The 12,546-nt window shown below is 56.9% G+C and overlaps 1 protein-coding gene and 1 long non-coding RNA gene across 16 annotated transcripts in view; one reads left to right on the top strand and one right to left on the bottom strand.

Moving 5' to 3' along the window:
- The window catches only part of MBNL1 (muscleblind like splicing regulator 1), an 86,666-nt gene extending 78,796 nt beyond the window's left edge, over window positions 1–7,870 (bottom strand). For 9 of the 15 annotated variants that reach the window (XM_082056254.1, XM_082056265.1, XM_082056268.1 and 6 more), the window contains exon 1: window positions 7,706–7,840. Coding sequence is in view for 1 of the 15 variants with exons in the window: in XM_082056269.1 (XP_081912395.1) it covers window positions 994–1,002 (9 nt within the window). In the remaining 14 variants the exon portion in view is untranslated. Of the gene's footprint in view, window positions 1–993; window positions 1,136–1,240; window positions 1,410–7,705 lie in introns of those variants that run through there. The other 6 variants (XM_082056263.1, XM_082056269.1, XM_082056267.1 and 3 more) reach the window with 5 other exon arrangements.
- Window positions 5,050–7,858, top strand: LOC309441519. Its single transcript, XR_014184402.1, has 3 exons — window positions 5,050–7,122; window positions 7,254–7,328; window positions 7,724–7,858. It is a non-coding gene; the product is annotated as an uncharacterized lncRNA (long non-coding RNA).
- Window positions 7,871–12,546: the final 4,676 nt, after the last annotated feature.

The raw sequence follows: 12,546 nt of genomic DNA, 5'->3' as shown, positions 1-12,546 counted from the left end.
CTTTTTCCCGTGGTGCTAAAGACATGGTCCAGTTATGTATTCAATGCTGTTATTCACTATTCACCCCGCTCCCTCCTGTGCTCACACCTCTCTGTAGAACCTGCTCTCGTGCAGTTTCACTGTCCCTACTCTGTCACCCGTGTCCTTCTGCTACTGCTGTGTTTTGCAGCGTATATTCCGTTCCTCAAAAAAAAATCATCAAAAGAAAGAATTCTAAAAAAAAAAAAATGATATATTTTTCTAAACCAAGCATTTAATACAGATGACATCCCTGCATTTTTCTCTCCCATTATGCTAACATCTTAACAAACTGATTTGTTTACAGTAAAGAGATGCAAAACAAAGTTCTGAATTCAGTAACTTTCACCAAAAGAAGCAAAAAAACACCCAAACCAAAACCAAAAAAACCCAACCTAAACCCCATAACCAAACACAACCCCCATTGGCACCCAGTCCGTGCAGAAGCTCCCGACGGGCCGGGCAGCCAGCGCGTCCGCAGACGGGATCGCGTCCGCAGACGGGATTCCGGCCGGCCGCGCCGCGCACACCCCGCGCCCCGCACACCCCGCACACCCCGCGCACCCCGCACACCCCGCGCCGCGCACACCCCGCACCCCCCGCGCCGCTGACGTCCCTCCCAAGTTACCGTCTGCTTTACAAATCTACCCCACAACCGGGTCTCGGAGCAGCCGCGGCGCCGGGCCCAGCGCAGGCCCGGCCCGGCCCTCCCGCCCGCGGGGCTGCCCCTGCCCGCGGCCCCGCGCCGCTCGCCCCCGCACCTGCCCCGCACGGCTCCCGGGGCTCCCGCCTGGCGAGCTCCCGCCGCCGGGCTGGGCCCCCCGGCCCCGCCGCCTGCACCGGGACACGGGCAGGCGGGGCCGCGCCCGCCCCGCTCCCCCGGCCCGCGTCCCCGCCGAGCCGAGCCCCCCGCTCCCCGGCCCCGCCAGGCCGCGGGCCCCGCCGCGCCGGGGAGGCCGCTGGGCCGGCACTCACCTCGGGCATGCTGGCGGGCGCGGCGCTGGCCGGGCGCGGCGGTGCGGGCGGCCCGGCCCAGTCAGGGGCACATGCTGACAGCGCCGCCGGCGCGGCGGGCGGGAGCGGCGGCAGCGGCCCGGGCTCCCCGCGCCGGCCCCGGCCCCGGCTTCCGCCGCCGCCCCCGCCCCACCCGGAAGCGCCCCGGCCTCGGCGCCGCGGGCCGCCCCGGGCCCGCCGCGGGGAGCCCCGGCCCAGCCCCGCTCACCTAGGCCCGGCGCAGGCTCCGGGATCCGGGCGACACGAGCCCGGGGACAAGGTGACGAGCGGAGGCGTCGCGGGCTGCCCTCCCCCGGGGACTCGCCGCCCTCATCCTCCCCGCGGCGGCGCGGCCCGGCGCCGCATGAGTCACGGTGCCCGGGCCCCAGCACACGTGCCCGGCCCCGCCGCCGCCTCCGGCTTCGGAGGAAAGGGAAAAAAAGGGCGGGGGGAGGGAAGCGAGTGGAAAATGTCTGCGCTCCGCCGCCCGGCCGGGCCGCTCGGCCTGCGGGCCCCCAGCCGCGCCCCGGCACAGCGCGCTGCCTCCGCAGCCCCGGAGCGCTTGTGCTCTAGCGCGGCCACGGGACCCATCTCTAGAGCAGGCGACAGACCCTGCGTGTGTGCAGTTCCCGCTCTCCCTTCATCTTCGGCAGATCCAGCCCATTGCACACTGGTGATTTTTGCCCATGTGGCCCCAGTGAGAGGAGCCTGGAGGTGACGCTGATGTGGGGTCTGCAGGGCTGCGCCGGCCAGCAGGGTGATCCCAGGGGCTCCCCGTGGGCCCGGGTGAACCCCATGGCGCCCAGGGTGATCCCACCCTTGTGGGCCCTGGGGTGACCCCCATGGCCCCCAGGGTGATCCCCATCGGCTCCCTATGGCCCCCAGGGTGATCCCCAGGGGCTCCCCATGGCCCCCAGGCGATCCCCATGGGCTCCCTATGGACCCCAGGGTGATCCCCAGGGGCTCCCTATGGCCCCCAGGGTGACCCCCATGGCCCCCAGGACAACCCGGGCACACTGGCCGGGGCAGATGGCCGGTGCCACCGCGACAGCCAAGCGCTGCTCTGAGCTCCCGTGCTCCAGAGAGCCCTCCGAGACCAGCACCCCCTCACCAACACACCGGTTGTGCTCCGGCAGTGTCACAGGGCAGGGGTCAGGCCTGCCACGCCAGTGACGCCGACGGGACCAGCGCAGAAAAAGGAGCTACAACAATACAGATCAGTCACAACGTAAATGTGTGCCATGCCAGATCGCCCACGTCTAGGGCCATGCGTGAAGGAGTCTCAACAAAACAACGTGGCACTAACCTAAGGGACAGCAAAAGAGAAGGGTGTACACCTAAACAGGCGGAGAGGCAGGCAGGCTGCTGGGGGTGTGCCAGGGCGTCGGGGCTGTTCCCACCCATGTCAGCCCACTGGGATGCGGGACAGGAGCTCTGGAGAGGGTGCTGGGGACAAAACGATGGAAAGAGGTGGAAACAGCCTGGCAGTGGCAAGGCCGGGGGAAGCACTGCAATGATCTTCCAAGATTTAAGGACACTATAAAGAGCAGGGAACAATCTTGTCTCTGTATTTATGGTGGAGAGGACAAGAAGATGGGCTTAAACTGCAGGGAGAGAGATTCAGGCTGGACTTAGAGGGAAAAACAGGCCTGACAAGGGTACAGAATCAGGGTTAGACACTCATCCGGAGGAGTGATTTAGGTCCACTCCACCCTGCCTGGGGCGAGGGAATGGATTAAGTGACCTTTCGTGGCCCCTCTTCCAGCTCCGTCCTCTGCCCCTGCGAGGTTTACTCCTTTTGATCTACACTTCTAGCGCACAGTCCGTTCCACCCCCGGGGCTCACAATATTCCTCTTATATGGGTAATTCATTTTCTTTTTTTCTGTTTGCCATAGAAGAGTCCCATGCCTTTGAAAACTAGAGCTTTCAGTTTTCTATATTTTGCCATTTTAGTAAAATCAGTGGCAGCATTCTCTGACTTTGACTTTTGATATCAAGGCAGCAGTCGTGTCTGAGCCAAACTCACACCCTACAAATATTTGCACTGATTCCAGGAGACATCTTGCTTAGTATTTTTTTCCAATTATTGTATCATATGAAGCAACTGTTTACTGCTAAGGCTGACTGCATTTCAATGCATATACACATAGGGTTTTTTAAAAAAGCTCAATTATTCCCTTTTCCATTAAACTTTTAATTTCTGTTTCCTCCCGTAGGGAACGTTCCAGAGAACCGTTACCTCATGGCGAGCGCTCCAGCAGTTTCTGTTCCTCCGGGTGCCTGTTGCTCAATGTAACGGTAGCCAATTAGTCAAGACGAGGAAATCCCCTGTCCCCCGGGCAGGCTCTGCCCCGGCAGCTCTGGCGCCGCAGCCCAGGCCGTGCCCGGCCCCAGCCACAGCCCGTGGGCACCTCGGCGTGGGTCACGGTGACCGGCGCGGCCGCCCCCGGTACCGGTACCGCGCTCCCGCCTCTCGGCACGGATGAGAGTTACTGCAGGAGCTTCTGCAGAGGCTTTAACCACCCTTAGGTTTGGAAAGCGTTATAAAACGGACATGTCAAACTACTGCAGCTCCACCTCCATAGAGCTTTCTCTTTGCTTTGGTTGTGAAAATTAAGAGCTATCGAATAAACGTGTGTTCACGGAGACGAAGAGTGTGAATCCTGTAAACAAGTTCTGCTGCCAGCATAATCTACGCTGTGCCAAAAAGACATCGTAATGTCTATAAGGAGTCAATTTTTTTCTGAAGTCTCACAGTTGTGATGCGTCAGTGCTTCACTGGCAGGGACCGCAGCACAGGGACATGCACGGTGACAGCAGGGCACAGCCAGGCCACTGCAAGGAGCTGGGTACCGCACACTTCAGAAGTTAAAACACAAAGAACTATAGGAGGCTTTTCCATGGTTAAGTTTTCCCATTTGGTCTGACCTCCCTTCTGTCTCCCTGAGGGCTCAGGCCAGTGCCCCAGCCCAGCACAGGCACTCAGCAAGGGGCTGGTTTGGTGCTCCCGTGCACGTGCTGCCCAGGCTGTCCTGCACCCCACAGCTCTCCTGCTCACCCCTGGTGTGCAAACAGCAGATACTCCTGCTCACCCCCCTGGTGTGCAAACAGCAGATACTCCTGCTCACCCCTGGTGTGCAAACAGCAGATACTCCTGCTCACCCCCTGGTGTGCAAACAGGAGATACTCCTTTACACCTGATGCTTCTTGCTGACTCTATTCTGAATGCCAACAGCCCTGCTCTGTGCTGCGTTCAGCGTCACTCCCGCAGCAGTGCTCCCGCCTGGCAGTCAGTACTCTGGGGACGCAGTGACAAGCTGTGGCTGCGTCTGGTGCCCTGGGGCTGGAACACAAACACAGGGACACGGGACCCCCCCACACAGGGTCCCCTTGTTGGACGTGCTCTAATTTCAGCCGCTCTGTGTTTCCACAGCCTGGGACTCCCATGCCGTGTATTTTTTCAGACCGTGAGGCTGGTGTTCATCCCACCAACACCAATAACAGGCTACAAGGAAACGACCAGGCACACAGACATCACAGAAGATGAGGAAAAAAACAGAGTTTCTCTCCAGTATCAGAAGCGTAACTCGCTTGTGTTAAACATCTCTGTCAACACAGACACCTTGTTCCAACTTCAGTTTTCCACCAAACACACTGGGGTTGTATTTCTGCTAGAACTTTGTCTTGCCATCTTCTCCCTCTCTTGCTTGTCTCTTACCCCCAAACCCTGTAACTTGTGTTCGTAATTCTCAGCATCACTTGCTACCTGTGCCCAGTTGTTCCAGAATGCATTCATTTTTACCGTACAAATGAAAAAGATCAGCACTAAAGTGGCATCCTCACTGCAATTGAATGCTACCTTTATTCATTTATAGATACTGAGCTTCTGTTGGCTTCTGATATTTCAAGTGATTGCTCAGAATTACATCCTCCACATCCTTCAATCCATAACAGAATAAGACAAAACGCTTTGCTGTTTGCTTTGAAATATATTAGGCTGGAGAATAGAAGAAATTTGCCAAGAAATTTGCCTTTTTTCTTGATCTGTACTCAGGGCTGAACTAAGCAAAGAGTTATGTTTTGTGAAATTAGGTGATAATGTGCTTTTCAGCTTTAATAATTTTCTGTTCATTTTTTTTGGCTTTATTATAGAAAGTGAAGACTGAAAAGGTATAAAGAAACATTCATTTTTCTTTCAAGAGAACATGCCGTGGATTTTCATTTTTGTTTCAAAGAAGTTTAATCCAGATCAGTAAAAAGTTCACGACAATTGGTATCCCGTGGTATTTTATATTTGCCTGCGTCGCAGGACTCTGCCTGTGCTCACACAAAGCAGCAGCGGCACAGATGCGCTGCTCAGATAGCGGCGCTGGGCCCACATGCCTCGGGAGTCCCAGGAACGAATACTGTAATGGGTCATTTGCTGCTCTTCCTGTTTCTGTTCTCTCACAAAGAACGACGCGAGGCCGTTTCCTCTCTGCACGCTGACATCAGTACGCTGGGCACTTCTGTGCCGCTCACAAAGTTTTCCCTACAAGCTCCTCAGCGCCCAGGCTGCTCTTCAATATCTTCAGTAGGCCGGTGTCTGCACAAGCAATCTTTTTTGCACTTAGAGCTCGCTTTACAAAAGAAGCGCAGGCTAAACCGGGCCTCCCGCTGCCCGGGACGCAGGCACCGAGGTGCCCTCAGCTGCACAGCGGGACGTCCGTGCCCTGTTCGTCTGGGGTGCCCTTTCTCCCTATAGCCTATACAGTGAACACATTCCATTTCGTGGGGTCCTGTTGGTCTCGGGGCTTTAGGCACAGATGCCGAGCGCCAGCTCTGCACTAACAAGGTGTCCAGGCAGGGCATGGCAAAGAGAGAACCGTGAGGAAGCCGCGGGCCCAGCGATCTTCCACACTGTCATCTGATAATGATCAGCTGGGATCCCAAACAAAACAATGGGCTAATCATCTTCCGGCAGAGAAAGATAAAGAAATATGTCATTGTACACTTAGCTTCGTATGTCGTTTAAACATAAAGGCATCAATTGGGAGACAAGGGAAAAGAGAAACACGCATACAGAGAAAGTATTTTGAGAGACATTTTATGGTTTAGAGTCGCTGCGCACCATTACAGCTGGAGCACGGAAAGAGGAACCCTCTAACGCGGCCCCGGCCCGAGGGAAGCAAGAGCCCGGCCCCAGAAAATTGAGCAAGGTTTCCTGCCCTTCCTCCAGCCCGGCCAGCCCGGGCAAACCCAGCCAGCGTGACACAGGTCCTGCGGCCTCGTCGCATCGTTCCGAACAGCCGGAATACAACAGCCGCAAACCAAACCTTGCACTCTAACTTTTCCTTTTGTTTGTTTCCCTGGCCTTTATTTAAAGGCAAGTACACAAGCTGCTGCAAACACCGACTAAACACAATTACGATCCTGAAGAAGCCGTTTGCTTCTTTAGGCTGTTATTTGTCCGACACTCATGAAACTCAAGTTCCGCGGAAAGGCCCGACATTAGAGTTCAGCGTCTCCGATAAAGAAAGCAATCGTTACATCTCTCCCAGCGCAGCGCAACTGGCGCAGTAACGAACTTCCGCTGCAGCGACACGCAGCGACACGCAGCCACCGCTGGCACGCCGCCGCGCTGAAAGCCCCTTTTTCTGCTGGAATGATGTTATCTGCGTGTGCACTTTAGTGAAGATAATGCACAAATTTCAGACTTGGCCCTCTGACTGTACTGTCCTTTCATTTTAAAGTCTCCTGCGCCTATTAAGTGATGATATTTTTGTTAAAAGTAATAAAGTATTTTAAATCTCTACTAGTCTACAAGCAAATAAATGAGCAAAATCCACACTGATAGTTTCACAGTGAATAATTATGACATGTGCTACATCCTCGTGTTCTCTGTAACGATGGCTGCGGCTGGAGCCCGGCTGGCAGTGCCGGCTCCACTTTAGCTCTGTGGGAGCACCACGGGTGCTGGGGACGGGTGGACCCTGCTCGTGATCCCACATCGCACGGAATCACGGAAACTGGTGGGACGCTCACCAGTGTGTCACGGCGGGAGGCCAAGGGTTCACTCGTAGGGGATTCATGTCATTTCAATTTCTCGTGGGCTTTACCGATGAGCACAAGTAGGGTGGTGGGGCCTCAGCACAAGCACCCTGCCCTGTCCCCCTCACCCGCAGCGCGGAGCAGACTGCTGAAGCACCTCCCGGGGCTCGGAAAGCGCGCGAAAAAACCTTTCTCCCAACTTTCCCTGCAGAGCAAACACCTCAGGAGACCAACAGACAGAACGACAGCAAAACCAGAAGAGAAGAGCAGGATGTACCCACGGTTTGTTCCCGTGGCCCTGGGAGCGGGTCGGTGCTTGCTCAGGGTCCCCAGACTGCGGGGGTCCCCCCGCACCCCCAGCTTTGGGATCTGGCTGCTGCCTTTGATACTCTCTGAACTGCAGGGGTTTATTACTTAAACTTTGCATGACAAAGTTGTATGTTTAGTGCTAATTTCTTTAACATATCACTTAAATCTTCCCTAACTTCGCTCAAGACAGCCAGAACTGTATGCCGAAGGAGGTACAATGAAATGCAGATGTAATAAAACAATCTAGCTTGCTGAACAACTTACCGTAACCCACTAAACAACCGTACGCTACTCTGCTGCAAATCCGCACAGCCGGCAAGGGCCACAAAGTGGGGTAAAAAGCAGAATTCTTACCTGGGGTCCGTCCTGCAGGGGAGCGTGGAGCTGCAGCCCCGCCAGCCGCCGCCTCCGCCCGCGCGCCGAGAGCTACAGCGTGCGCTCTGTGCGACCGCGGGACGGCGGCCTCGGGGGGAAACAGTGAAAGGCCACAAGAACCACGCTCTCCAAACTCTACAGGTCTAAGGACGTGAAACAGGCTATTTGCAGCAGCACACAGCAGTAACCATGGCGATGCGCTGGGGTTTGCATATATATTTTCTTAAAGCAGCAAAAATTACTTTCAGCTAATAAAAAAAAAAAAAGGAGATGCAAGGGGAAGTGCTTTTGCATCGCAGCTGCAGCCCGAGCTGCGGCGGGGCGGGTGCTGGCGACGCTCACGTCTTGGGCGCAGACGCGCGGTTTGAAATGCGCCGGTTGGAGACGCCGCCATTGCGACCCGTTAATCTGCCCGTCGGCATCTGGCAGGGCCGGGCTCAGGCGGCCCGACCTGGCCGTGCCCGCGGTGCCCGGCAGTGGGGCGATGGTGGGGTGGCGCCCTGGGCTCCCTGCCTGCTGCGAGCCGCAGATAACGGTTGCGGGGCCGGCCTCACCGCCCAGAGACACTTAGACCCGCTTTTGTTATTTCTGCTGCGACCGCCGCCATCTCGGGCTTCCTGCACAAGCGGCGGCCCTTCCGCCCGAGCCCTGCAGCGCGAGAGCTTGCCGCGTGGGGCACGGCTTGCTACAAACGTCCCTTGCTCAACCTGGGAGAGAAACGCTGTCCCCTGGCTCCACCGGGCACTGCCAGCCCTTGTTGAACCACAGCTGAGTGGCCCTGGCCGGGCAGCACCGGGACAGGAGCCGCTGCTGGGCCAGGGTGCGTGGGCGGCAGCCGGGAGCAGCAGCGCGGGCACCGCGGCAGAGGAAACGCCGTCGGCTTCCTCTGCCTGTTGAAGCTGCTTTCTGCACAGCACACGGGAGCTGAGCGTGCACAAGAGCTGAGCGTGCACAAGAGCTGAGCGTGCACAAGAGCTGAGCGTGCACGGGAGCTGCAGCCCCCAGCTGCACTGCCTGCAGGGGCTGGGGTGCAACTGCACTGCAAACCAGCGCAGGGAGACGCTGCGGGCAACGCCAGCAGGAATTACAGACAGGATTTCTTGTTGTTTCTTTCCCTCCCGTACCAGTGCCTCCCTCTGCTGCTGTGGTGCTGTCAGGAAGCCGGCGTCAAGCACAGAGGTTCAGTTCACCATCTCTTCACACTGGGTGTTGCACGAGTTACCAGAACAGTTTCACCGGAGTCGCTCAGCCCATCTCATGGCACGGCCTGTTTGACCCGGGGAGGTGCTGGCAGAGCCCCCGCCAGCCCACGGCTCGGCCGCAGCACATGCAGCAAAGGCGGCTGCACCGGGGCCGGGGGAGTGTCCATCGGCACAGTGCCCTCACCGCGGCTGCTGCCAGAGCTGCCCGTTGGTGACACGGAGTCTCTGCAGACCTGGGTGTGTATCGGCACCACCGAAGCGCGAGGTGGGGTGGGGAGGCAAATGCCAGCAATACCGGTGCTGGGGCACGGCCCGTCCGGCACACGGGGGAAGGAGTGGAAAAATGTATTTACCTTCTCCAGCAAAAAGTACTTCTCTTCTTTTGGTAACCAGCAACCTGTCCCAAACAGCCTTCAAATGTAAAGCAAGATCCAGGACACCGCAAAGACTCCAAATCTTGAGTCTTCATTTAGGTTCCTGATAAACAACAAAATACACATAAGTTGCAGGATGTAAATGACGAGCTGATTTGCTTTTACTAAGATTTTGGAGCAGTCATCTAAGAATATTTATTCCTGGTGTAGAACTTGGTGCATTTGTGCAAGGGAGCTCCACTTTTCCCACCCAGAAGCCTTTTTGCAGGCAGAACACAGGCAGCTGGTCATTTGCCAGGGCTTCCCGAGGCTCGGCAGCCTGGCCGGACTAAACCCGCGGTGGCAGCGGCAGGTGCTGGGAGTCGCAGCCGCAGCGGTTCGGCACAGCCAGTGCCCCGGGCTGGGCGGGGGGGCAGCCCCGGGACGGGTCCTGTTCTCGTCTGAGCATCATGGCTAAAGTGACACGGAGATGTTTCTCATTTGTCACGCAATTCTTGCACCGCTGGGCACAGCCTGTCAGCAAACAGCAGCCGTTCTTAACTCTTCGGGTAATTCACTTTCATGTGATATTCATACGCGAGCTGGGAAACGTTCAAAAGAGGGCGGCTGTGCTGTCCCTGCAGTGCCAGATATGCAGAAGTCTTCACACTCTGATGAATGAGAAAAACTGTTCATTAATTACTGATTAAAGACAAACTTGTTGGCACATTTTTGCTCAGAGTGTCGTTCGCTGCGCTGTGTTTCTTTTGCGTGGAGCTGAAGTGTCGTCAACACCAGGCTGCTGGGAGATTGATGGTGGCGGGTCAGATGACGGCACTCCGTCTAGCTTTTTCCTTTTCTGTTGCTATTGCTTCTACAAAGTTGTCCAAAGCCTGAGATCTTTCACAGGCCTTATTCCTTTGGAAGGGCTTTCTCCTCCCCAAAGCCAGATTTGCCTCCCGCAGGAGCTGGGCGGCATTGAGCCGCGGTCCCAGCCGGTGTCACCGTCTGCCCCGCGCTGAGCAGCATCTCGGCCGCTCCTCGGCGCGTTCCGCGTGCTCCCCGCTGAACCCGCAGCCCGGCGTGGGACCGGTGGCTGTGGCGATGCGGCATCGCCAACACGGGAACACGATGCCGGAGAGCAAACCACGAGGCAGCGGCAGAAGAGCTCAGCCAAACGCTTTCTTCCCCTGCAGATGTGATGAGCAGCAGCGAAGCCTGGGGAGGAGGGATCTCCAGAGCAGAGCGTGCGTGTGCCTGCGGGATCTCCAGAGCAGACCAGCGGGGCTGTAAAAGACCCTCTTGTAACCCAAACAACATTGACACAACATTGATAGCTACTAAAGGCCTTTCTGCTGCTTTTTTTTTTTCACTAAATGTGTCAAATAAGAGTTGGGAGGCAGGTGCGTTGGAGAGCAGGCTGACCGGCCCTCCGAGCAGCTCCTTCCCATCTGCTCCTGCTCAAACCCCTTTGCAGCCGGGGCGGCCGCCCGTGGTGTTCCCAAGGGATCCCGCGTGCTCCGCGCGTCCTGCCGAACCCCGCCAGAGCAACGCTCCGGTTTGCCGTCAAACTCGTGAATCTGGAACCACAACAACTCTCATTTCATAGCAGGAGCAATATACAGTGCTCCGCTAATGCTGAGTTATGGGCTGGTAATGACACCAGTTCATCCCCTACCCAACCTTCTGTTTGCTGAAATACCTTTTCTTTTCTCCAGTGTCACATTCTGCCATAGGAGCTCTAACCCGGTTAATTGTCACTAACAGCTTTTGCTGTTTGATGTTACTTCCAAAATCTCGTTCCACGCCATGGGAATAATGAAGATCTTCAGTCTGAGCATGTCACAGCCCTTCCAAACGCATTCACAACTCATTCCATTTCTCCTAAATCCCGAGGACCCCAAGGCGTGGATCACCAGGCTGAAGTGTTTATTATTGCCTGAGGAACGTGGGTTTGTTGCTGCAACCATTCCGCCAAACCGCCCTCTCAGAGGACAGACTCCTTGACAATAAAGTGGTTTAAGCCTCGCTCACACGAGGCAGATGCCAATGCCTCATGCAGCAGAGGCCTAACTTTTTAGGAATTGAGAAGGTTTCTCTTCATTTGCTAGAAGGAGGCGCGTGCTGTCCCGTTGGTGTTTCGGAGCCCCGAGCAGCCTCCCCAGCAGGTCCCAGCGCGCGGGGTCCCCCCATCTCCTTTCCCGGCCGCCCTCCCGCCGTGCGGCACACACCGCGGGTGCTCTGTGCACGTTCCCAGCATAGCGCTTTACTTCATTTGCTTTTGCAGCTCTACCTGTTCCCACCCCTGTGCCCGGCAAACAGCCAGCACAACTCCTTCCCTGCTCTTCGCGTTCCTGCCCGTACCAACTCAGCCAAATCAAATAGTAACTCCTGGAAACATTCCTCATTTTCTCGCTTATCTCCTGGGCGAGGCTCCCTGGGCCCTGGGGTTTGCCGGTACCGTGGTGCCGGCGACGCTGACGGCACATCCCCGGCACTGCGCAGCATCTGGCCAGAGGAAGGTTCTCCCCTCCCAGCACAGGGGTGCAGACAGGGACACCAGAGCATCCTCAGCTGTGTCACACACAGATACCCAACCGCGGAGCATCCTCGGCTGTGTCACACACAGATACCCAACCGCGGAGCATCCTCGGCTGTGTCACACATCCATACCCAACCGTGGAGCATCCTCGGCTGTGTCACACATCCATACCCAACCGCGGAGCATCCTCGGCTGTGTCACACATCCATACCCAACCCCAGAGCATCCTCGGCTGTGTCACACACAGATACCCAACCCCAGAGCATCCTCGGCTGTGTCACACACAGATACCCAACCGTGGAGCATCCTCAGCTGTGTCACACACAGATACCCAACCGCGGAGCATCCTCGGCTGTGTCACACACAGATACCCAACCCCAGAGCATCCTCGGCTGTGTCACACACAGATACCCAACCGCAGAGCATCCTCGGCTGTGTCACACATCCATACCCAACCGCGGAGCATCCTCGGCTGTGTCACACATCCATACCCAACCCCAGAGCATCCTCGGCTGTGTCACACATCCATACCCAACCCCAGAGCATCCTCGGCTGTGTCACACATCCATACCCAACCGCGGAGCATCCTCGGCTGTGTCACACATCCATACCCAACCCCAGAGCATCCTCGGCTGTGTCACACACAGATACCCAACCGCGGAGCGTCCTCGGCTGTGTCACACATCCATACCCAACCGCGGAGCATCCTCGGCTGTGTCACAC

The sequence above is a fragment of the Streptopelia decaocto genome, assembly GCF_964273445.1.
Source record: "Streptopelia decaocto genome assembly, chromosome: 6".
Classification (NCBI taxonomy): Eukaryota; Metazoa; Chordata; class Aves; order Columbiformes; family Columbidae; genus Streptopelia; species Streptopelia decaocto.
Note: the sequence above shows the minus strand (reverse complement) of the source record. Positions and strands in the feature narration are given on the sequence as shown.